The sequence below is a fragment of the Parasteatoda tepidariorum genome, chromosome 7 (genome assembly GCF_043381705.1).
Source record: "Parasteatoda tepidariorum isolate YZ-2023 chromosome 7, CAS_Ptep_4.0, whole genome shotgun sequence".
Classification (NCBI taxonomy): domain Eukaryota; kingdom Metazoa; phylum Arthropoda; class Arachnida; order Araneae; family Theridiidae; genus Parasteatoda; species Parasteatoda tepidariorum.
This window is the reverse complement of record NC_092210.1, coordinates 81,027,972-81,055,082: the sequence shown is the minus strand read 5'-3', so window position 1 is coordinate 81,055,082 and position 27,111 is coordinate 81,027,972. Positions and strand designations below refer to the sequence as shown.

Here is a 27,111-nt window from a genome sequence, read left to right as displayed (position 1 = left end):
GGTTAAAGCGTGGAAAAATTATAAAATATATATATATATATATATATATGCACTTAACACATTCACAGACATAGCATAAACAAAACTAAATAAGAAGAAAGAAAAAGGGGGAGCACTGCATGGCCGGCTTTCAAATCTTTCGTTCACCACCACGCTCTCTCACTGTCTCTGAGTTTTTCTAGTTTCTCGCTAGGAGGCGTTACTAGTTCGTTTCTCCACAGACTCCCCCTCTGGCTCGGATGGCGCCTCGACGAGGAGCCAGGAATTCGTTCCTGGGACACCCCCTTCTTTTTATAGGAGCGACAGGTCCTCCAGTGTCTCTTTTTACTTCGGGTTCCATATAAGTTTCTAAAGATGACTTGTGATAAGTTTCCAGAGTTTGGTTTCGACTGGCCGGGTCGGCAATCTCATAAGTTGTTGGGGATCGGTTAGTTAGAACTACGTAAGGTCCTTCTCTTTTGAGCAGAAATTTTCTACTTTTCTTATTTTTACTAATTGAATGAATGTTAGATGTTTACCCAAACTTTGTCACCAGGTCGGAAGTATAGTGGTCGTTGACGACGATCAAAATTAGCTTTCCGTTGATACTGTTTGCATTCGACTCGTTCTTTGATCTGACCTGTTAGACGAGCAAACCTTTTTAGGTATGGTATTATCTCAGGCACAAAGTTATCATTTTCAATGATAGCTCTAACATCATGATTAACGTCATCTATGATTCGAAGTTCCCCTCCAAACTGCAAACGTGTGCCCTGTTGTATCACATTTTGTTGCGTTCATGGCGAAACGTATCATGACTAATTTTTCTTCCCACGTATCATGTGAGTCACCAACAAGAATGGCTAATCTCGGATTGAGATCTCTATTTTTCCTTTCAGCAGGATTTGCTCGAGGGTGATAGACAGGTATCAGGTCTTGCTTAATATCAAGTGAATCGCAAGTTTGTTGCATAACAGCACTAGCAAATTGCGTATCGTTATCGCTGATCAACCTCCTGGGTAAAACATAACGTAAGAAAACTTCTTCTATCAATGTTTTAGCTCAATTTGTAGCTGTGGCTTCTTGTAGGGCAAAGAGTTTTACCCATTCTGTACTGGTATCTTCAATGAGAAAGATCTTCTCCCTGTGGGAGTTTCTGGAAGTGAGTCAAAAAGGTCGATTGCAAGAGTCTCTAATCTTTGAGCGTAAATCGGTGTTCTAAGCAACCCAGCAGGCTTCTGGTTTGTAGGTTTGTATCGTTTGCATTCTGCACATGTTTTGATGTAATCAGAGATGTACTGTCTCATTCCAGAGAAATAGTATCTGGAAGAGATCTTGTTGTAAGTGCGCTCTACACCATAATGGCCAGCTGTTGGAGAGTCATGGTACTCCTGCAACACTCTTTGACGATCATGAACGGGAACTATGAGTTGAGCATCGTCCTACTCAATTTCAGGCGAATAGCGGTATAGGATACCTTCATTTATTATGTATCCTCGACAGATAAAGTTGGCAAAATTTTCGCTTTTTTTTAAATTACTTTCAAGACAGTCAATAGTTTCTTCAGTTCTGCGTCTGCCAGTTGTTCTTTTCGAATATCACTAGACTTTCTGGTAGGCATATTGATAGATACAGCTTGCATTTCATAGTTAGGAACTTCATATAGATATGTCGACCTAGAGGACAGGTCAGCTACGACATTAGCTTTTCCTGGAGTATTTAAATTGAAGGACTGTATTTTTAAAGCCCATCTTGCTAAGTGTTCAGATGGTGTCTTAATGCTCAGAAGCCATTTTAGTTGTTGATGATCTGAAGCAATAATAATTTCTTGGTGTTCGATGTATCCTCGAAACTTCTTCTAAGGCCCAAACTACAGCCAAGACTTCACGTTCAGTCGTTGAATAGTTGCGCTCTGCTGGGATCAACAGACGACTGGCGTACTTGCCTTTTAAACATATGAGAAAGCATAAATTAGCACACTCACACAGAAATATATAGTTGATGTAAAAAAAAAAATTTAAGTAAATAAATTAAACACGCTGAATTACGTGAGATCGAATGATCAGTAGAATTTTCGCGTATTAAGGATTAATTTTTTGTGGTTTGAGTACATAATTTTAAGTAAGCTAAGTAATTTGCGCGGATGATATTTTTAGTTATAAAATTATACACTTAAACTCACTGAATAAATTTTCTTTCCTCAAATAGAAAATATTGTAATTTTGAATTATGATTTTAAAAATTACAGGTCAATTTTGAACATACTGATTTGATTTTTGAGAGTTTTATGTTATGGACCTGGTGTCCCCAACCCTATGCCCGCGGGCACCATGGCGTCCGTCGATCGATCTAGGTGCACCCGCTGCTTGTGCCCAGCGATAAAATAATTCCATTTTCCCTTAAAATGCTATGCAAATACATACTAAAGTACGCTGGCTCACTAAAGGCAAAGCACTTGACAGATTTCTACATTTAATTGAAGAAATAAAAAATTATATGTCAACCAAAAATCAAATATTTTTAGAGCTAAGAGATCCTCTTTGCCTCGCAGATTTATCTCTCCTGACCGACATAATGGAAAAACTAAATAATTTAAACTTGGAGCTGCAGGGAAAGGACAAACGTATAGTAAGAATGACAGGGGCTATAAACTTGTTCAGAGATAAATTATTTTTGTGTATATCACATTTGAAAATGAAGTCTCTTCTGCATTTTCCAAACATGAAAAAATGATAGGTGACAGTGAAATTGGCTTATCAACGCTTCAAGATCAATTTAAAAAGCGCTTTCAACAATTTAATATAATCGAGCCTCTGATCAACTTTTTTGTAAATCCTTTTACCAACCAAATAAACATACCGTAATAGCAACATACATTTCAGAATTTCTTCAAGTAAGGCGAGAAGAAGGGGAGATAGAAGTTTTGGATCTTCAGGATGACATTATTCTCAAAACTATTATATCAGATTAGAAATTCTGTAATATAGTTGACAGAAATAAATTCCATTCTTAAAAGGAGCAGTGTGGTGCCATGCGACTCAAAGAATTCTAATCAACGGTGTGATTAAGGAATTTTAATGGAACAAAGGACATAAAATTGTAAGTTACAAGTCACAAAATAAAGCATTAATACAATCAGGGAGAAAACAAAACTTAAGTGGGGGGGGGGATTCGAAACCTACATGTTTTCGGTTCGAGTGATGGAGTTAAACTAACTTAGAACTGCTCTATTTGAGTCTCTTTAGTGTTCATAGATGGTGTTGGCAGGGGGTTTCGATTGTCACAGCAGCATGTAAAATAAAGTCGTTTTTAGGTTCCACATACTTGTTTGAATAATCGTTTTCGATAATGAATATCATAAAATCAAAATATCGATTCCGACTTACAGATGAACACCTTCACGATTGCCTGCGAGCAGGAATTTCATCATATTCTCCCAATTATGAAGCACTGGCCAGTGAAATGCAATTAAGATCACATTAACTGTATTTTATATATTTTATAAATAATTTATATGCTTCGTATGTTTTGAAAGCAATTTAGCAATAATTTATTTTACACAAGAATATTAATACTATTTATATTCATATGGTAAATTAATTTTTAAAATTAAATTTTTTGTGCATTATATGTAGTGTGTATTATTACCTATGTCTATCAATTATAAATTTATCTTTAGAAAATAAATGGTGCCCGCCATTCGACCGATATTCTGGTATTTGCTCTTAGGTACAAAAAGGTTGGGGACCGCTGTTATAGACTATATAGACTATTCAAAATCATCAAAATTACGCGATTACCCAACTCATGCAGGCATTGTTTAGTCAGGAGAGAAGACGAAAGTTCGGCTATTTTCCTTTTTTGCACATTTCGCTATGTCTAGCGAACTTTTCAGGTGAATCGAAATATTTTCGCCCTAAATTATAAAACTGATTTATCTTAAGATAATTCCATATATAATTAATTTTTAGTAATTATTTATAATTTTTTACTATTATTTTATGTAATAATAAACCAGAACTTTCTTAATTGAAAGTTATAAAATCTTTTACATTATTTTAAAAGAATGTAAAGCTAAATGGAAAATAGAATGTGAATTAAATCAGTTGAATAGTCATGAGGTAACAAATTTTAAGGAAATCGTATTTTTAAGAAATGGTTTTTAGAGAACTATTTGTTCAAATTTCGTACTTTGTCATTTAAAATCCCAAACTTTAAGAGTGAGTAAAAAATTGTTTGCTTTACAATTTAAATATTTTCAAACTCTTTTTAAATTAAATAATTTCTAAAAATACTTTCAATTTATGCTCCTTTTCTTTTTTTAAATTAAGCAACTAATTACGGAATTTGTAATTAAATATTAATTCTCGTAAGAATAATTTGCTGATTGTTATTTAAAAGTTTGGAAATGGATATTGATAGTTTTGAAAAATTAACTTAGAAATCAAGGGAAAGAGTGTTTTTTATTTTATTTATAACCCTTCCACAAAATTGAAATATACACCTTAAACCTTTCGCAAAATCTAAACAGAAAAAAATAGATTTCGGTATTACTTTATTTTCAAGAAAACAAAATCATTAAAAAAAGACTTGCAATTTTTTAGCAATACGTCCTTCAAGGGAATTTCTGACTTAAGTTGCTGCGTCGTCAGAGAGGAATTTTAAGGATTTACTCATCGAAATATTAATTACTAAATCTTTGTGAAATTAATCTTAAATTTAATTTTAAAAAACTTAGTATCTTTTTCTCTTGCAGTTGTCTAAAAGCTATAATCTTTCTTTTAAGCTTCATATATGTTTTCTTTCATTATTTTTCTTTTAAATACTCTAAGAGACAATCTGACTAAACAATATNTTCTGTATTTTCCAAACATGAAAAAATGATAGGTGACAGTGAAATTGGCTTATCAACGCTTCAAGATCAATTTAAAAAGCGCTTTCAACAATTTAATATAATCGAGCCTCTCTGATCACCTTTTTTGTAAATCCTTTTACCAACCAAATAAACATACCGTAATAGCAACATACATTTCAGAATTTCTTCAAGTAAGCCGAGAAGAAGGGGAGATAGAAGTTTTGGATCTTCAGGATGACATTATTCTCAAAACTATTATATCAGATGAGAAATTCTGTAATATAGTTGACAGAAATAAATTCCATTCTTAAAAGGAGCAGTGTGGTACAATGCGACTCAAGGAATTCTAATCAACAGTGTGATTAAGGAATTTTAATGGGACAAAGAACATAAAATTGTAAGTTACAAGTCACAAAATAAAGCATTAATACAATCAGGGAGAAAACAAAGCTTAAGTGGGGGGAATTCGAAACCTACATGTTTTCGGTTCTAGAGATGGAGTTAAACTAACTTAGAACTGCTCTATTTGAGTCTCTTTAGTGCTCATAGATGGCGTTGGCAGGGGGTTTCGATTGTCACAGCAGCATATAAAATAAAGTCATTTTTAGGTTCCACATACTTGTCTGAATCATTGTTTTCGATAATGAATATCATAAAAATCAAAATATAGATCCCGACTTACAGATGAGCACCTTGACGATTGCCTGCGAGCAGGAATTTCATCATATCCTCCCAATTATGAAGCGCTGGCCAGTGAAATGGAATTAAGATCACATTAACTGTATTTTACATATTTTATAAATAATTTTTATGCTTCGTACGTTTTGGAAACAATTTAGCAGTAATTTATTTTACACAAGAATATTAATACTATTTATATTCATATGGTAAATTAATTTTTAAAATAAAATTTTTTGTGCATTATATGTAGTGTGTATTATTACCTATGTCTATCAACTATAAATTTATCTTGAAAAAATAAATGGTGCCCGCCATTTGACCGATATTCTGGTATTTGCTCTTAGGTACAAAAATGTTGGGGACCCCTGTCATAGACTATTCAAAATCATCAAAATTACGCGATTATTCAACTCATACAGGTTCCTCATTGTTTAGTCAGAAGACAAGACGAAAGTTCGGCTATTTTCCTTTTTTGTACATTTCGCTATGTCTAGCGAACTTTTCAGGTGAATCGAAATATTTTCGCCCTAAATTATAAAACTGATTTATCCTAAGAAAATTCCACATAAAAATAATTTTTAGTAATTATTTATAATTTTTTATTATTATTTTATGTAATAATAAACCAGAACTTTCTTAACTGAAAGGTATAAAATCTTTTGCATTATTTAAAAAGAATGTAAAGCTAAATGGAAAATAGAATGTGAATTAAATCAGTTGAATAGTCTTGAGGTAACAAATTTTAAGGAAATCGTATTTTTAAAAAATGGTTTTTAGAGAACTATTTGTTCAAATTTTGTACTTTGTCATTTAAAATCACAAACTTTAAAACTGAGTAAAAAATTGTCTGCTTTACAATTTAAATATTTTCAAACTCTTTTTAAATTAAAAAATTTCTAACAATTACTTTCAACTTATGCTCTTTTGCCTTTTTTTAAATTAAACAATTAATTATGGAATTTGTTATTAAATATTAATTCTCGTAAGAATAATTTGCTGATTGTTATTTAAAAGTTTGGAAATGGATATTGATAGTTTTGAAAAATTAACTTAGCAATCAAGAGAAAGAGTGTTTTTTATTTTATTTATAACCCTTCCACAAAATTGAAACATACACCTTAAACCTTTCGCAAAATATAATTAGAAAAAAAATAGATTTCGGTATTACTTTAGTTTCAAGAAAACAAAATCATTAAAAAATGACTTGCAATTTTTTAGCAATACGTCCTTCAAGGGAATTTCTGACTAAAGTTGCTGCGTCGTCAGAGAGGAATTTTAAGGATTTACCCATCGAAATATTAATTACCAAATCTTTGTGAAATTAATCTTGAATTTAATTAAAAAAAACTTGTTATCTTTTTCTCTTGCAGTTGTCTAAAAGCTATAGTAATGTTTCTAAATCTTTCTTTTAAGCTACATATATGTTTTCTTTCACTATTTTTTTTAAAATACTCTTAGAGACAATCTGACTAAACAATATAATAAAAAGAAATGACATAATATGATTTCACTACCATAATTTTCATTTACGACGCATTTAAGTGTTTAATAAAGCTTTATATATTATGTAAATATACTTTTTTTCGAAATCTTTAGATTGAGAAAGATGAGACAGTATATAAGTTACAGAATAGTAGAAGAGCAAGATATGAGTTTTGTCTGACTAATAAGTCTCATTAAAGCTATATGAGTAGAATTTATGCAAATACAGCTTTATTTATTCTTATTAAACTGGTTTCAAAAGAGAGTAAAGGCCCAGAACAACTCTCTTTTATTCAAAGCATTTGTACAGTTTTGGAGTGATATTATTTGGAGTTTGTTAAATTATATTTTTGGAGTAAAATGTTTCCTAAGGTCGGAGCTATTGTNGGATTACAATTTACAGGTATAAGTCATTTCTTTTAATGTAGTATAAGTAGTTTTTTCTGATAAATTAGTAACATGTTTTGTTTCTAAATTTAAATTGCCTAAGTTGCATTTTTTTCAATTAATTTTCTTTACTATTAGATATGAATTTATTAAAGTAGTTATCTAATCTATATTACTTAACTTCAGAGCAAGAATATTCTCTACCTTTATGACCAATATGTCAATATATGTATATTAGCATATTGGTCAAAGGTTGAGAATTATTTAGCAATCCATGGCCAGAAGTGCCGGGAACGCCTTCTTAATACGAACTAAGTGTTCATGTACTAATGAACTAATACCTTGCTTATTTACCTAAATTGCCTTACATTCATATTTTTGAATAATTATTGTTAAACAATACACCCACGGAGGCATAGAAATATCTATTTTAAAGTAATTTTATAATTTAGCAACCAAATTGGTAAGGCTTTTGAAGCTTCCGGCATTGTTACTACCGATTAGAGGGTCAAATTGTAGTTCTAGACAAGGTCGAATATTTCGAAGTATTTAAAATATTATTTAATGATGGTTGATATAAAGTATTACATAAAGATCCAATTACTAATAAGTTAAACAAAATCAAATCTGCCTTCTTAACTCAACACAAACAGTAATTTTTCGGAATAATCTGTTATACCTAATAACTCACACTGCGCTAGGTTTAACACTTTACCAGAAGTTCATAAGACTGGTACTCCTTTCTGACCCATTGTTTGTTCTAATATTGGCACCGCTTCGCATACATCAGCTATGCATCTTGTTTCAATTTTGTCCCCACTTTCTTGTATAAGTTGATTTACTATCAGAAATTCATACGATTTTGTCCATGAGCTTCATGCGTTTAACCCTAATGAAAACAAAATGAATCAGAAGTGAAATGTTTGATGTTAAATCTTTATTCACTAATATCCTCTTTAAAAGTGTTCTTAATTGCCTTAAAAAGACACTACAAGCGTTCAACATTGGCTGAGTTGAAATTGACGAACTTCTATATCTTACTCGCTTTGTTTATAACAGTCTACTCTGAATTTTAATGGTAAATTTTATGACTTTTTATTTTTTATAAATTTTATGTTTGATGACTTAGCTATGGGAAATCTTCTCACCCCTTTCTGGTTTGATCGTTCTAGTATCCCACCGTTTACCAATTTTCGGAAGTTTATTCTAATTAAATCAGTTGCACCCTGGGTTTCCCTCCAAATTCTCCACGCCGGCTTCTTATCTTCCTTTTTTATTATATTTTTCAAACTTGTACTTCTGTCCCTATCGGTTAAACCACCTTGCGCGTGTTTGTCGCTTTGGCTTATTATCCTTTGGTGTTCAGACACTGATAAAGGTTCCTATTTAAAGAACCGAAACTATAGTAAATCATTCCCGTACTTTCATTTGTGCTTTATTCCTTTTTTTTTTTTAGCTTTAGTCAACCTTTTTTCATACCTTTTTTTCTTGAAGTTGCTCTTGTTTTCCCAGATGTTTGTGCTTAAACGCTAAATCTGGGAAAAATATGGGTAGTTTAATTTGAAACGCAACATCTAAGGAAACGAAGTTTAGTCGACAGTCACTAATACTCGGTAGCCAATGGTGAGCTGGCAAGTGGAAATTTAGCCGCTTTGCCTTTAATTTGAAATTAATTTAAAATTATTAGGCTGGTTAAAATGAATAAAATACCGGTTCGAATGTGCCTAAACAGTTAGTCAGTAATAGGAAGCATCTGTATCAGCATACGATGATCATGTATAGCTATTAATTCACAATCTTTTTCATAACCTTGTATTATATTTCAACGTCAACATTAATGAAAATTGCTGTGTGTTATATGTTGCTCTTAAACATTTTGTGTTATCTCAAATGGCGCAATCTAGACGCATTGCCAAATTTCTAGATCGCCACAGACGCGTACTGTATCACTGCGATTTCCGTTGGAGAGCAGTCAATGTTAATTATTATTACTATTATTTGAATTTTTAAACAACAAAAGCAGAAATATATTATTTCAAGTTTTAGTTTTTGGACAAAACACCGTGTTCTTAAGGAAAAGAAGAGCAATATGTTGTCAGATAGGAATTTAAAAAAAAAAAAAAAAAANAAAAAAAAAAAAAAAAAAAAAAAAAAAAAAAAAAAAAAAAAAAAAACACTGTACATCTAACGAGAAAAAAAAAGGATTTCTGTACAATTTGCTTCCCTTGGTTTAAAACTATTCCCTTGATTTCTTTTGTTTCCATTGGATCATTGGATTCAAGCATCACTGGCTGCTGTCAGTAATCAGGTGGGTATAAACTTTGATCAGCCTGGGTAGAAACCAGGGTGCGCTGTATCGGTCCTCGTTAAACTGTTCTACCGTAAGGTGCTCGACTTCGTGAGCAGGTCATCGGGCTATCAAAGCAGGAGAGCACTCCCCTCTGCATAGGATCAAAATTGCGATGGCATGTCTTCGGATCATCCTTAGGGATTCTTCCCAGACCGTCGCCAATAGCTCCTTGTGCAGCTCTAGTGCAGCGTAAATAAAGTACCTACCTACCTGGACTGATTCTTTGGTTTAAAACATTTTGAAAATAGTCATCCCTCTTTAAAATTAATTTTAGTGGGCATACAATATTTTTTTTAATTAATTTATTATGAAAAGGTTTCTTTCAACCAAGGATATGGAGGTGATATTTCTCAATCGCAGTATAATGTCTAGCTATGCGTTTCCTGATAGGCATTTACTGAGAGACTCAGAGCCAGCGTAGTTATAATGTAACTGTTACTACGTAAAAAATACTGCAAATTAGGTCTGTTAGTCAATTTCTTTCAGTGCTAAAGGAAGCATAAGTTGCACCTACGTAGAAAGATGCATTTAGAAATCCTCTAAATTTATTCGCACAAAAATTAATCGATAAGTAAAAAATTCGCTGAATATAATTTAGCCCTTTGAAGCTACACCATTAAGTTTGTTGCTCAACTGTTCCGATAGATTTAAACTTGATTGATAAATTTGTATGGGAACTTTCAGTTTGAATACGACAACTAAAATGCCGAGACAGGATTAGAAAATTTTTCCTAACTTATTGAAACTATGAAATCCACCTTTTAAAGTTTGAAATGGTTTGGCGAAAGGCAAAGCTCCAGTTTCAGATAAAAATAAGAATAAAATAAATAAATAATATAAAATATGTATACAAAGCATATACACAGTGTTTTCCTGGGATTTTGTGTAAGGTTGGATATCTTTACGCGTCTAACTTTTTCTGAGAATTGAAAAATAATAGAATATACCTCCTCTAAAGTAAACTCTCTATTTAAAAGACGATTCTGTTGGTTCCGGACCTTTCCTAAAGGAAATTTTCATGAGTTTACCCTTAATAAGGGAATATCTATTTCAGAGATAATTAAATTGAAGCTTTTTGGAGAAGCATAGTTTTGTACTTATGTATTATTTTTACATGAGAACTATCGTGGCTTCAAAGAAAAGAAGATTAATGTAATTAAAATAGCAGAAATAAAAAACTTCAGTTTGAGAAATTTAGGATAAATAAAAGCCAAATGAGGTTAGAAAAGAAATAAAGTTAAAAAAGATATGTTTCAATAAACACTCAAAAATTACCTTATAACGTATTAAAAAGTGTATGAAATTGGTATAATATTATTCATTGTTTTGTATGAGCACGGAGTATTCCTGTAAGAGGAGTAAGAATTCACAAACGAGACCACGATGCCTCAAATGATAAGTTAAACATATTTAAGCAAATTGTCATAACTCTTAAGATTATTTGTAAGAAAAAAATTTTAAAAGAAAAAAATAATCAGCAGATCGGTAGCATGCAACGAAGAGAATAAAAAATTTAAGGAAATCTTTAGACCGAAGAGATTCTAATTAAAATGTTTTATCTGTGCTCTCTAAATATGGGGCATCTTTATTTAAGGGACAAGATGTCTAGTCGTGGAGTATCCCTTTTTGAGACCTACTCCTGAAACTTTTTTTCTCTTTTACCGAAACTCAGTATTGTTTCTTTAAAAAAATATATATTTTATTATCTAATTTTCCATACGGTTACAGTTTTTATTTATATTATTTTCTTCAAATTTGACAGGTTCAGAAGGTGATTTATCTACCGTCAAAAACTGTTTTGCTCAACATCTGTTTCAGTTCCAAGACTGTTACTATAACATAGATGTTGTATTGAACAAATCCTTTTCAAAACTAAGCAAAAAAGAACTCACAGACTACAAATGCACGTGAGTGTACTTTTAATTCAAATATGGCAGGTTAAAAGAACAGGCGATTTAGGGGTTATTCGGATGAATATGAGTTGTTAACTATTACTAAGATGGAGTTCGTCCGTTTCTGACAAAAATATTTCTCTATTTTTTTTAACGTAATAAAATTCAGAACTTAATATTAAGTGATAACTTATAACATTTTTTATCTGCTTAAACATCTACTTTTTATGTAAATTTTAACCTTTTTAACTATTTTTGGGTTGAACATTGTACTTATGTACCTATCTTTCTACTTGAGGGGGATTTGAACAAATAAATTAAAGGAGTTAATAAAAAACAAGTACAATAATTAAATATCTAAAGATATGTGATAATTATTTCAAAATAAATAACAAACATTTATCTACGGATGGAAACAGACAAATTTGATAAATGATAATTTGATAGTTTGTATAGTACTTATACAAGTTTGTATAGTTTGTAACAGACAAATTTGATAGTTTGTATAAGTACTCACTGAATTATCTGAAGACTATTAAATACGACTTGTTATTTTTTTTCGTTTTCTTACTGTTTTATGAAGTTTTCGATTTATTTTGTATTTCGCTCAATTTTTTCTTCGACAAGAGCACTTGCTATCTGTCAAAGATCCTGAAGGGGCCTAGCCTTTTTTTTATTTCATTTTGCAAAACATTCAAAAAAGTTAATGCTTAAAATATGAAGTAACATTCAGCAATCATTATGCTGAATTTTTGTATATCAGTCTAAGTACAAATGAAGAGTAATTATACATTAATGCAAGTGAAGAGAAGAGCCTTAATTTAATTTGAGAATGACTACACTAATACAACACGTGAAGTTACTCGATACCAGATTAATAAATGTTTTCAGTACTGTTCAAACCTCTTATATGATCAGGTTTCTTGCATTATGATTGGTTAATCAACTGAATCAGCATTGTTATAGTAACTAATGCATCTATAATACAGTTTGAAAAAATCAGATAAATTTAAATTATTTAAACCGTTTTGTGATACATTGTGCAAGGGATTTGGCAAGATGAGATACACCCAATAAATTTAAACAGTCAAAATGTCCTACAACTTGAATTTGAAAAACTATACTATAGAGGGTCTGGGCAATACTTCCTAGAAAGGAGGCTTTCTTTTAAACATTATTAATTCATTTTATAACAATGCATATTTAGAAATTTTTACCATGAAATAGTATGCAAATAAAAGTCTCAAATCTCCTATTGGTAAACAGGATTTTTTAATCTAAAATTTTTATTTTTTCATGTTGATGCTTTGATTGTTAATACAAAGAAAAATATTGTGCTTGAATATTAAAAGAGTTTTTTGGGTTTATTTTGAATGCAAATGCTTACTTCAGTGTTTATATAAAATATTTATTGTTTTGCACATTTTTTTTTTATATTTGTGTTTAAAACATTTAAGGAAGTAAGATCTAAAATTAGAGTCATACAAAATTTGACTGTTGATTTTTTAAACTAAAGTGAAAAAAACAAGTCTAAAAGATAGATTCTCACTCGAAAAGAGACAGTTAATTTATGCCAATAGATAATATTAAGATTCTCTTTTTCTTTAAAAAAATTAAATTTCTCTGCAATGGGCAAAATATAGTTTCTAATAATATTTCACTACCCTTAAATATCACATAATTGCGTATTATTGCTTACCATTGACTATTTAGAGATTCAATTATAATAAATATCATTAAAATTTTAAATTTTTTGAAAATTAGAGACATTTTGGGGCAATAGTGGATCCGTAAAATAAATTCCCAAAATTTTAAAATTGAGTATTTTGTTTTTGTTTTTAATAAGCAGCGCAATTTTTGGTAGCAATTGGATTTTAAATTGAAATAAAAATTGAATTTTTAAGTTACATTCTAAAAATTTAGAAATTTAGTATTTTTCGTTTTTAATAAATTGCATAATTTTTCGTATCCATACATTGTGTTTTAAATTGAAACTTTTCATTGACACACCTGATTCACTTTATCGAATCGGAATTTTCATTCCTTGATGTTTTTTTAGTTTTATGATTGTATTTTTCAGGCTATCTAATTCTCTCTACGATTGTGTTAGTTTCAAAGCAAAAACATTCTGTAACGAAGAGGGCAATGAAGTAAATGATTTAATACATCTACTATCTCCTTCTGTTGAAACCAAATGCAACAAAACTGGTGTAATTCTTGGCCAGGCATCGAACTATGTTTTGTAATAAATATGAGTTCTTTCTTTTATTTCTATTTGTCCAAGTTATTTCATATTTCTTATCCACTAGTTTCACAGAAAAGTAATATATTTGATGATCTAAAATAATTAAAACATTTGTTTCAAAAATATTGCTTTTCTTTTTTATCTTTTCTTAAAAAATTTTTTATCCGGTTTACTTACTTTGAAAAAGTAAAATTTTTATGAGTTTTTTTTCGGTATTGTCGAATTATTTCGGGGAAAAAATTTATGAAATCTTGAAATGAAGGAGAGTTTATAATCGTGCGAGACTCTTGTGAATTTCATTCCTGTTTTAACTCACGAGTTTAAAATTTTAACTTATTAATGTATTATAAATGTTTATAGTACATTCTTTGAAATCTATTATAAATGTTTGAAAAATATGCTTCATTTAAAATCACTGTCATAATTCCCATTAAATTTATGTTTTATCATTCAGCTAATGCTGAATAATTCAGTTAATGCATCATTCAGTTAATGTTGAATAATGGTACGAAGCATAAAACGGAATGATTAAAGCCAGGCATTAACATATTTTTTTGGTATTCTTTAGAATGCAAAAGAACAAACTCATAGTCAGATACATATGTTGCATGCAAGTTTATATGCTTACTTAAATCCTTAATTCTTAAATTCGAATATTTCATTCTGCAGAATGTATATTTTTTAATAAAAAAATCAAATATTTTTGCTCTCTTTCTTGATCCATGTTCCATTTCATACACTTTTTTTTAGTTTTCGACTTATTCTCTAAGCATTATATAGAATGCTTAAGTATATTGTATGCAGTGCCCAGGAACTGTAGTAGATAGATTTAATACATTATTCTTTGTCCAAAAAGATCAAATACTATAGATAAGTATTCTATGCAGTTGCTACGAAATCTCTGTATATTAGCGATACAAAGCTATTCCAATCAAACAAAAGTTGCTTAAGTTAACTTTCATAAAAGCTTGAAAATATTAGATGAGGAGAAAGAAGTTTACACGACACTTACCTTCTATCTTCATGTATTCTTCCAAGTAAATTTTTTGTTCAGAGAGAAAACTTTTTCACAGATAATGGAATTTAAAACTAATACCCTAAATCTATCGTTTTATAGACGTGCCATGTCTTTTATGTTAGACCAAATAATGGACGACCAGTTAATGGTTTTCATGAAGATTTGAGTTTGATTTCGTAACATATTCTAATAGTTTATACTAAGCATATATGAGTGTTATATTTGAAACACTATTTCGTTTGGTTCAACGAAATTTTTAATTTTGCTAGCATAAAATCAAAAAAAGAAAAGAAAAACGCAGAACATTTTTCTAAATTTTATTCAATCAAACATGCATTTGGTGAAAAAATATTCGTGGAATATTAACAAAATATTGACAAATATTTATAAAAAAACATTTGTTAGCCTATTTTATTTTTATATCGAAAACTGAACGCTCTGGAACTTCACAATTCCAGTATTATTACATTGAACTGTGACATTTGGAGTGACTTCCCTAAACAAATTTTGAAAAGGATCAACGTCATTTCTGCAGTAAACATTATTCTTTAGATTGAAGCAATTGATCTCTGAATTTTCCAATCTGAAAAATATAAAAAAACTTCATTTTAAGAAAATAGTCTTTTCTTCAGAGAAAACAGTTATAACAAATCTTTATAACTAATACAAAGTACTGGCTGACAATTATTCAGCAAATAAAATGAAAAACAAAATTATCTCTGATGAACAAGTTTTACACACAAAAAAAAAACTAATTTCTCTGCATTCATCTAATGAGTCGTTGTTGTCTGGTTACAAGATAGAATTTGCAATACAACATAATAAAATTTGTGAAAAACTATGATTATTTTGAGCTTTTTCTTTTTAAAAAATTTACAAAAACTACTTAGAAAATTGCTTGAAATAGCTTACGTTTTTAAGATATTTAAATCACATTTTTTCCATTAGAAATCAAATACGAATCACTACAAAATTATGAAAAGTAATTTCGAATTTTTCCCGCTCATGCACAGTACAAAACAACTACTTTAAATACTCATACCTAGCACATATTTTAACTTTTTTTCAAGTTTTGAAGCAATAATTTGTAATTAATTTCAAATTGCCCCAAGAATTTTGTTTAATTTTACATAATATTTTCTAGGTTATAGCAAAAACACATACGACAAAAAGATTAACTTTTTCATAAAAACGATCATAATCTCCATAAATATTTAAACTAGATTTATGAAATTTTATGCAGTTGTTGAAAATAACTACTAAAGTAGTTGATACGAGCTACAAGCTTATTGCTTGATTTTCTGGCACAGAGTGTTTAAAAATATCTTTTTTCTTTCGTAATTTCTTGTTGGTCTCTCAAATCTTTGAAAGCTTTATATTGCAAAGTAGGAAAAACTACATGAACTAAACATTTCGAAAGTTACAAAATAATCCTCTAAGTATAAACTGAAAGTGTATTTTCTATTGTTGTAGGATAGTGTATATAAATAAATATATAGATATTCTCATCTTTTTTATATTTAATAATCACTCATTCAATGGAGCACGATTTGTTGCAAAAGTAATCAACATTATTTTAGTTGAGAATGTTTGCAAAAAAGGAAAGAAAAAAAAACTTTTCTTTGAAAGTGAAATAAGTCCATTCATAACAGTCGAAGTTAAAACTGCTGTATAGTTTGTCTAAAGTAAGAATTCCCCCAGCGATTCGTCTGAAGCCGTGGCGGTGACCATGGTAACGAGGTATAACTGTTCCAAGTAGGGGTGTGGGGTCACTGTTTAGGACAAGTTTGCGTGTGTGTGGAGGAGTTCCTACAGTTCACAAACTATACTTGCTCGTGAAATCCGTGGAATCGAAAGTCCTGTGGTCGGTAGCAGAGTGCAGGGATCAGGAGAAAATTTCTTTCCCCTTTAGATTTGCATTTGTCTAAATTGAGGAAGTAGCCCCACGAATGAGATCCTTTCTGCAGAGGATTAAAAATGTGGTTGTATGTCTTCAGATCATTCCCAGACCGTCGCCATGAGCCTATTGTGCAGCCCTAGTGTGACCTAAATGAAGTACTTATCTACCTACTGAAGTTAGGACAACTTTCCATTTGCCTTCTCAAATTATTTGTTATTATTGCTCGTTAACCCCTTAACGATCTGTTAATCTTCAAGAAAACGGTCATAAAAGAGTCTATTTTTTGGCTTTTGCATTTGTATTACGTATTTGATTAGTGCTGGCGTCTAGTTTAAAATAAACTAACTATCTACAATTACCTTAAAAATATCCTGGTACTGCCATCTGGTGTGTAAAATGAGAAATAAATTTTTTTTCCAGACAAAAGAAATGAATTAGTTTTATTCTTATTGGCACGTTACTACTGAACACTCCAGCGCGTCAATATCACGGGAGCGANCTCATCTTTTTTATATTTATAATCACACATTCAATGGAGCACGATTTGCTGTAAAAGTAATCAACATTATTTTAGTTGAGAATGTTTGCAAAAAAGGAAAGGAAAAAAACTTTTCTTTGAAAGTGAAATAAGTTCATTCATAATAGTCGAAGTTAAAACTGCTATATAGTTTGTCTAAAGTAAGAATTCCCCCAGCGATTCGTCTGAAGCCGTCGCGGTGACCATGGTAACGAGGTATAACTGTTCCAAGTAGGGGTGTGGGGTCACTGTTTAGGACAAGTTTGTGTGTGTGTGTGTGGGGAGGAGTTCTTACAGTTCACAAACTATACTTGCTCGTGAAATCCGTGGAATCGAAAATCCTGTGTTCGGTAGCAGAGTACAGGGATCAGGAGAAAATTTCTTTCCCCTTTAGATTTGTATTCGTCTAAATTGAGGAAGTAGCATCACGAATGAGATCCTTTCTGCAGAGGATTAAAATTGTTGTTGCATGTCTTCAGATCATTCCCAGGGCTGTTTCCCAGACCGTTGCCATGAGCCTATTGTGCAGCCCTAGTGTGACCTAAATGAAGTACCTATCTGCCTACTGAAGTTAGGACAACTTTCCATTTGCCTTCTCAAATTATTCGTTATTATTGCTCGTTAACCCCTTAATGATCTGTTAATCTTCAAGAAAACGGTCATAAAAGAGTTTTTTTTTTTTTTGGCTTTTGTATTTGTATTACGTATTTGATTAGTGCTGGCGTCTAGTTTAAAATAAACTAACTATCTACAATTACCTTAAAAATATCCTGGTACTGCCATCTGGTGTGTAAAATGAGAAATAAAATTTTTTCCAGACAAAAGAAATGAATTTATTCTTATTGGCGCGTTACTACTGAACACTCCAGCCCATCAATGTCACGGGAGCGAGAAATAGAGGGCAAAACCTCACCTCGTCATTTTCACGGCAGCGAGAAGGAAGGGGTTAAGCAACACTGGATGGGAATGAGAGCCATTTTTCGCACTTTTTCATATTTCAAAGTAATTTATCTGATTTTGTTCTGGGTTCTTTCGCAATAGTTCTAAAATTTGTTTTTATGTTTCCTATAGCAATCTATTGTGGCCTGGGTATAATGTAATTGTTATCCAAACAAATAATTAGAAAAGATTAAAATAAAAGATTTCAGGAAGATTAGTGTGCCGCCAAGGCCTAAAGTAAGAGAGATAGACAGAAATATGACAAGTTGGCTGCTTGACATACCACCTATTTACAATGCAAACTGCTGCATTATGCCATGAAAACTACTTACATTATGCTGAATGTAAAAGAAAAATAAATTACATTTTTAAAAAAAAAATTATTTCTGCGAAGTAATTATATTTTACACTTGTTTGTTTATATATTCGCTTTTTTAATGTAACTGGAATTAATTCGTAATAGTTATAAAATTTATTATTTGTGCATTTACATGATTTTAAAAATTAATTAATATTTCTCACACTAAAATACCCATTTCAGTATAAAGCCAATTAATATAAAAATTTGAGCTTAACTTGACTTCTGTTTTTATTCCTTATAATGGGGAACATTGAAGTCCTTTAATTTGTTTTGCAATTTTAATAAATTCTAGGAGGCTTCTCCTCTGTTCGCACCGCTCACCAACCCAAGTAAATGCTTTTCATTCATCATTGCATTTTTCTCTCAAACGTCAATATTTTCTACAAAAACCCAGACTATTTTGTTTTCAAAATGTACACAATTATTGAAGCTATATCTAGGAATATTTTATTAGTGTATTAATCATAATGAAATGGACGATTACCTGGATTTAAAAAAGTAATCATCTGAATTTGAAGCAGAACAGAATGCGCAACTCAATAAGAAGAAGAAGAAAAAAACGAGAAGTGATTTTACTCGTTAACGAAACTTACAACAGTTCCAATAGTGAACAGCTCTTACCGCTTTTTATTAAGTTTAATTATTATTTATTATTTTTATTTTTTAAAAATTTCGCTATAAATGCTAAGATTTATATCTGACAACACGTAACCATTGTAGTTTCAAACTTAAAGTTTCTGTGCAACAAAACAAAATGTAACTTTAAGTTGAACACCCTAAACAGCGGCTGTGGCCCTTACAACTTTTTAATAGAGAGAGATTATTGCATGTTAAAGTTCAATCGCATTATAGTGTTAGAAACATCATTGAAATTGATTAACCTTTTTCAATATTTTAAAATTTCTTCAAACACTAACTCTTAAATATCTCGGTATGCAAAAATGTTTTTTTTTTTTATTTTACCTTGAAAAATGGTTAAGGCCAATATTAAGTATATGAAAAAGAAATCAAAAAAATGAAACGAATGTTTTCTTTTTCTATTGCTATGCGATACAACATCATGAAAAGGAAATAATTTTATATTGGTACCAGTTCAAGACCAGGATTAAATAACGAGGAGCCAAGTACTTTAAATAAATTTTAAATATATAGTGGCTTCATTACCAAAACTAGACAACTATTTTGATGCTAGTATAGATATTACAATTATTACTTTTCATTTAAAAAAATTGCATTAATAAATCTTTTTTCTGTTTAATTGATGTTTTCTAAGAGCCAGACTTCTGATTCGGTTTTGCAACAGTAATCTGGTAGTAACACTTTCATTAACAATTGAAATGAAAATCAAAAGACGTGGAGAATATTCATATTAAATCATTCATATTAAATCATTCATATTGAATTAATTTGTCATTAGTTAAAACTAATTCTTTTCACAAAGGAAATTACTGTAGAGTTAAAAAAAAATAGTAAACTGAACAACTTGTTATTATGAAACAAGTAGATAACTACTGTTCTCGACTAAATAAACATAATTTAAGAAGTGCGAGTTTCAAATGCGAATAAGAAAACCGAATTACATTTACATTGAATTTTTGAAAAATTTAATTCGTAGTTTATCATCAGTTAATCAATAAATGAAAGGAACTGATAAAAAAAAAATACTTACGCGCATGTAAAATCTCGAGCTTCATCCCTAGTCATATTTGAAATATCTTTTGTAGTGACGATACCTATATTTCTAAAGCAATCAACGTAAGCAAATTCATGATTTTCAAGGCAAAGAAGGAATTTTTCAATTTTTTCTTCATCACTTTCAGTGCTTAAATCATCATCAGACGTATGATTAGAAGACTTCATTTTAGACGTATGATTAGAAGACTTTCTTGCAGACGTTTGATTAGAAACCCCTCTTTCTGACGTATCATTAGAATCGCTGAGGACTAATTGAGAGACTGTAAAAATAGAAATCTATCACTAAACACTGATAATTAATAAAATATATTAAATTAAATGCGACAAATTTAAAGAGGCATATTAAAATGGCATATTAACGAAACTTAATTATACTACATTTCAAAACATTGCTCATTTGGGTTTAACTGCGCTTTTTCAAAAAGGGCATGTTCTCATTTGTTTAGCATTAGACTTTGTTGAAATTAAAATAAAGACGAATCTGTATTTTTTTTCTTCAAATAATTTATAGGAGCCGTGATAGATCAGGGGATAGAGCGTTCACCTTCCAATGAGGTGAACCAGGTTCGAATCCTAGCGGTGGCTGGTCAATACGGGTTCCACATCCGGCTTACACCGACCACAATCGTTCCCTTGCCGTCAGGCTAACCGTGGAAGGTTTTCCTCACCATGTAACTCAAGTTCATCAAAAAGTCCTCCCCGAAGGCAAATTTCCCCCAATATTTGATCCAGGTGTTTCCTTGTCTTCTGGAATGGGTTCAAAAAACAAGGCTAAGGAGTTGAACATTAGTAGACGTAGAACCAAAAAATTGGGTCAGCTGCTCAACGATGGTTATGAAGCATTTTATAATATAATATCAATGATGTTTAATATAAAATGAATTTTATTATGTCATTTAAAATAAACAAACTTGTTTCTATAAAACTAAATAAATTAAAACTAGCGGTAATTGATTTAAAATAATGAGTATGCACTAAGGAGCAAAGTTAATGGAGAAAGGATATTTATTCATCCCTGGAAACGCTAAAAATCTATTGATGACGTCATTGATCTATTTTTTATTTTGGTAATAGATATCACTTTTGTTCCGGTAATTGGTACAGTGTTAATTAGCACCAAATAATTAAGTATACTATCATTTGTTAATATATTTTTAAGGTAGGTAACTGCGATACTAGATAACAAAATATTACATTACTATTAGATTAACATTGTATTCAATTACAAAGAGTAGTATATTTTGTACCTATTACTAGTTTAATAATGCATTCCTATTAAAACTGCACCAATATCTTAAATTCTTAATGTGAAAATATGCTTTCATCCCCTGATAAGTACCGGAGTAAATTGCTTGATTGTGTTAAATTTTAATTCTATCATGAATTTGCCTCGAATAACAGCATCACGCCAATGAATATATTTAATCTTTATCTTGATTGTATGAATTTCTAAAAGCCTGCTTTGCTTAATTTCATAACGCGAAGTCGCCTGGAAGGATAACAAATAATAATAAATTAAAACAAAAATATTGGGGTTATTTCAGCTTTATTAATTATACTGAAATATCTATGTGCATGATTTTGTAATATTTATCAACACTAAACTATTGATTATTTACTTTTTTCATACCATACGTAGAATGGGAATTCCAGCTAGTCTATAATAATAAAAAGAGCAGTATGTACGTTTGTCTTCCGGTGTCTCTTATAACTCCAAAACTGTTTGAACATAAGAGTCCTGAAATTTCGCCCTCAATCCTAAACATTATTCAGAAATTTTAATCATCTCGTTGAAGTGGGATGTTTAAAAAAGAATTTTTTCTCATAGGTTTAATATTGGGCATTGTTTTAAATTAAACTGCAGACAATTCTGTTTCTTTTTTTAAATTTGTTAAAAAAAAAATTTCATAAGTGAAGAATACTAGCTTACATCTCTGTTTCATCGAAAGCGAGTTTCAGTGAGATTTTATTCCACTTTCGTTAATAATTATTTATCTTTGATCGATTATGTCATGTGAGCAAACCCAATGTGAATTAACGTTCCGAATTAATGCGTAGTTAGAAAACTATCTGAAACGACAAGATAATTTTTTATAGTTACGCATTTGAAGAGTGTTTCTCTGAATAAGTATAAATAATTCAGAGTCAGCAGTATTTCGAAAAGAAAATGCTAATTTATGCACTAAAGTACAAAATAAATACTTTCAGATTAACACTTTTTCAGTTGTTTTGGTCATAACATTAAAGTTTTAATAAGTTTTATACTATTCTGAACGGGTGAGATACAACTCTGGCTTTTGGCTTTTTCTGGCGAAATTTTTCTGCCTCGTAAAGGGTTAATGAAAAATTTGCTTGATTATGACAAATATCAATTTTGAGTTTTATGAGAAGAGTAGCGTCATTTTTGGTATCTAATTTATCATTGTTAAACTATATTCTAAACCATTGAACTTCCAAAAACGTGTTTTTCTCAATCTAATATATTTCAGCTTTCACCAATTAAAAAGAAATATTTTTTATTTACTTTCTTATCAGTGACATCTCTCTGTTTTGTGTATGATTAGGTTGTGTTGATGAATACCTATAAATATTTAATTTACTTTTTATTTTATCTCGTATGAAGAAAGGGTGTTTAACGACTAAAAAAATAAAGTGGTTTCAAGTATAGGCAAGAGTTTAACTAGGTTCTTCGAACTCTGTAAGGGGTTCATTATTTTTGGCAATATCACGTGATGAGTTAAATTAAAATTTCATTTATAGTAACACAGAATCTTTCCTTTAAACACAAGTTTTCCAAATGGTGTATTTCAGGGATTTTGGAATGTAATATTATTCTTACACATTTTGCACATTCTTGCGCATGCTTTTTTAATGTGAATAAGGTGAAAAAATTCTTAGCCTATTTCGACGCATTTAGATGTAGACCCTTGTTGTAAATACCCTTCTAAAATTTCATGCGATTTATAATTTATGCGAATTGACAAATTATAACTATATGACGTACTGCTCTATATTGTTTGAAGTGATAGGAGTTACTTAAAATTGCTTTATTTAATTTAATTTTTAATTAATAGAATGCACAGTGAGCTGGAAAAAGAAACGGGCCAACCCAAATAACTTTTTGTTTAATGATCGGATTCTGAATACATAATATGTTAATTAATTAGTGAAAACATAAATATGCTAATTAATTAGTGTAGACTATTTTTTAAGTTGTGACACAAAAACGTACTTTCTCTGAATAAACATACCTTATTATTAGTAATCTGTTGTGCTGAATCACTCTGCACAATTCTAAAGCTCTAACTATTATTTTTAAAGGTTCTATATTACGTTTATCGTTTCATTATTTTTACGCAAAAAGTCCTTTCTCTCAATTAAAAAAAAGAAGTAGTGTTTCTAATGTTATTTTTTTTTAAAAAAAGATTATTTTTGGTTTGTTTTTTGTCTTAAAGAAACTTTATTTTTTTTAAAAAAATATTCTAATAATAATATGAGTATAGTTGTCAATATTATCGTAATAATAATAATGCTTCAGAAATAAAAAAAATGCATAGATTTAAATAAATGCAGAGCTCGAAATCACGTATTCGAAATGAAATATTATGCTGTTTTTGAATATTGGGAAAAAATTAAGATTCATAACTTTAATAATGTTCACAAGTTAAATTTTAAATCTTACATAGTACATTTATTATATGTAAGTAGCATAGTTTTAAAATAAGTTATATTTCATGGTTTTCAAGCATATATGATTAATACAAATTACATAATGGTGCTTGTAAGCGATGTGTTACGTATTAATGACGTATTTACGTAGACCTTTTAGGAGAAAGATCAACGGTTTATTTACTATTCTCGTCAAGTTATATAGAATTAAACATTTTATGGCTTTGACAACAAACGTAGAGGATCCGATAAAACAAAGAACATGTAGGAAAATTATCGTCAAAATTAGCGTTGCGTCATCAGACATACCATGAATTTTCCCACTTTTGTCCTATATACTTTGTGAAGTCTGTTTTTCAGCAATATTTAATGAGGTTAAAATAATATCGAAAATCGGTTCAGCTGAGACTGAAATAGAGGAAATTATTTGAATATTTATTGTGTCTGCGATACAACAAATTATGGGCTCCTAAATTTTTTCGGTTTATTTATAAGCTATTCCAGTTATTCACTTATTTGCTGGTCCTTAAATGACTCAAATATATCACTATAAGTCTTTTCTTTTTACTTTATAATATTTTTCACTCGCTACATCAAGAGTTATTTTTAGTAAAAGTTGGCGTATTTCCAATTCATAAAAAAATATTAAGTAATGATTAGCTATTTATGTATCAACAATCAAGGCTAAACTAGATCAACAAAATAAATGTTATTTAGAAGGTTGTCTCAGTATTCTGAAATGGACTGGCATAAAAGCAAGAATGTCCTTACTGTTTGGTTTGTAACGCCTTCTATAAATCGAATGTTTGACGTTGTCAGCTATGCTTTCGTATTAGTTTTGGTCATATATGGACAAAGCCAATTTATGAAATGAGATAAAAACTAAAGGTATAAAAAGTAATTTATTACTTTTAAAAATTATCAGTGCCTTTCAATTTCGTTTAAAAATACAAGGAGATTTTAAACTATTATCATTTTCGTAAATTAGACATGTTTTTAATTAAATGAATTAAGTATCCTTACATGGCCGTTTTAAAGAAAATATTATAAGTTTGTAACAAATATTTTTTTATTGAAAATAGCGATTGTTTTGTATTTAGCAATTTAAAAGGCACAATACCGTTCTTTACAGCATCAAAATCCAATTTGCCATTCCAAGTCTGTTAAAGATGCTTTACATCTAATCTTAACACGGCCTTTCATGAGCCAGCCTGCAAACGAATGGTTACAAGTTCAGCCGTTCCCAGAATAAAATTAGTTCATAAATTTATTAAAATGATAGATTTAAGTTAAGCTATACTAGCAGAATCACTCAATAGTTGTCCTCCACTGAAGTTTTCTTTATGACTTGATTAAATTTCATCTTCAGTTCTATGTATATATTACCATACAAATTTAATTTAAATATAAATAAACCATATAAGTTTAAATGGTTTCCTAGTCGCTACAGACAGGATTTATCACCAAATTAAATGTATCGTTAGTCGAAATCCGACCACCTTCCGACTACTTGGAGTGTTTAAATTTCTTTAGAGCTCTGTGCCTGACAGAAATACAAGTTTCAATTTATTTCTAACTGATGCGAGCATAATTCGTCATAATTAGATCACCAATTGGAAAATTGGTTGGAAAAAACCTTTTTCCATCAGCAAACTAACTGATAAGAAGAACTAACTGATAAGTGAAACTAACTGAACTGATACTGAAACTAAATGATAAAGTGAACTAAAAAAAGGAAAGACACATTTTATTTTCGACAGAGCAAAACGAAAAATTGTGGAGCGTCAGTTTTGTGAGTGTTTTTAAAAATTTTTACGACTTTAATAAATGGAAACGATAGTTTTAAAAAACATAAGGAAAATGAAATAAAGAAGAAAAAAATATTATAATTCTTTTTTCTTCTAATCAAACGCCTATACTCCACTTAAGTTTAAATATGTACACGAAATAAAAATCCAAACTTACCAAATGTTATAAAACATAACACCAGAAGACTAAGGGAAATAATTTTAGAAAACATTTTTGTTGTTGTTGTTGTTTCCTTAAGAAAATATTCTGTTGATTCCTTAGATGAGAATTTTATAAAAGAGCGAAATTGTTTGACTGTTTTTTTGTAAAGGTATATTGTCGCCCACTATAGTATGAAGAATTTCTGCCGTAAAAGCGTAAATCTTAAGTGTAAATAAATATAAGAAAGCTGAGTACACATTTTTAAAACATAAAGTATAGTGTTAACTGGGAAAAAAGGAGAGATTTTTTTCATTAAGCATTGTTAGAGTAGATCAAAGTCGAATCTACTTTAATATGAGTTATACTGAAAGCAATATTATAGATATATTAAAATTTTTCATTAGATTTCTATTTTATTTTATTGAAAAAGAAATGAAAAGGAAAAAAATATGTTTGAAGATTATACTTAGAAATGGAGGCGTTTGTGTGAAATAGCAGTGTTAGAATGTAAATATGAGAATTTTCAACAGAATGGCATCATCCAAATCTTCATTTTTAGCTTCATTTTATATTTTTTTTAAGGAAAACGATAACAAATAAGATAAACTCACTATTTGTAATTTTTTCCATCCCCAGAAGGTGAAAGTATTGTAACTCTCTTTGAATGTGATTTTTAAAAAAGATGCCTGGAGGATGATATCTTTCAACAAAGACAACAGTTCTGTTTTCGCATTAACTATAAACCCTCTCGAATGCTTGAGTTGTAACAAGTTGAGAAACTCTTCTAGTCTTTAGCTGATTTACAAGTCATACTACTGTAACTGCTGGATCGAATTACCAGTGCTGATTTTGTTCATTTTAAAATTATAATTGGAACATGTTAGTGAAAAGTTGTCGTAAAGAAATAAAATATTTGAATGTTGTCCATCACAAATTATCCCTTTGCTAGTCAACTGAGTCAGAGTTCTTCAACTGAATTTTTCTCTCTCCAAATGCTTAATATATTAGTATATATTAAACATTTGAGATAGACAACAATCAAATATTTTATTTTTTTACGACAACTTTTCACTTCACCTGATTCAGATGCAAGCTGATCAGAATTCCCCGTAAACTAAAATAATAGTAGCAAAATTTCGAAAAGAGCATTCGAAAACTCACCCCTTAAAAGTAAAGCATTTCCGCGACAGC

General features: G+C 30.1%; 2 protein-coding genes across 2 annotated transcripts; one reads left to right on the top strand and one right to left on the bottom strand.

Moving 5' to 3' along the window:
• Window positions 1–7,384: 7,384 nt before the first annotated feature.
• Window positions 7,385–13,894, top strand: LOC107437585 (uncharacterized; the record flags this gene model as incomplete). Its single annotated transcript, XM_043045866.2, is given in 3 exon segments — window positions 7,385–7,400; window positions 11,497–11,641; window positions 13,707–13,894. Coding segments are annotated over 3 exon segments (327 nt in total), but the record flags the coding sequence as incomplete, so codon positions are not given.
• A 1,297-nt stretch (window positions 13,895–15,191) lies between these two features.
• LOC107437584 (uncharacterized) lies at window positions 15,192–26,110 on the bottom strand. The gene is made up of 3 exons (XM_016049640.4): window positions 25,936–26,110; window positions 20,276–20,561; window positions 15,192–15,472 (listed from the first exon to the last, which is right to left on the bottom strand). The coding sequence occupies exons 1-3, from the start codon at window positions 25,988–25,990 to the stop codon at window positions 15,307–15,309; spliced, it is 507 nt and encodes a 168-aa protein (XP_015905126.2). The 5' UTR covers window positions 25,991–26,110; the 3' UTR covers window positions 15,192–15,306.
• Between the last annotated feature and the right edge of the window lie 1,001 nt (window positions 26,111–27,111).

Coding starts and splice junctions, on each gene's coding strand:
- LOC107437584 (XM_016049640.4), bottom strand. CDS start 25,990: ATGTTTTCTAAAATTATTTCCCTTAGTCTTCTGGTGTTATGTTTTATA. Junction 20,562..25,935: donor GTTATGTTTTATAACATTTG/GTAAGTTTGGAT, acceptor CTATTTTTACAG/TCTCTCAATTAGTCCTCAGC. Junction 15,473..20,275: donor GCTCGAGATTTTACATGCGC/GTAAGTATTTTT, acceptor TATATTTTTCAG/ATTGGAAAATTCAGAGATCA.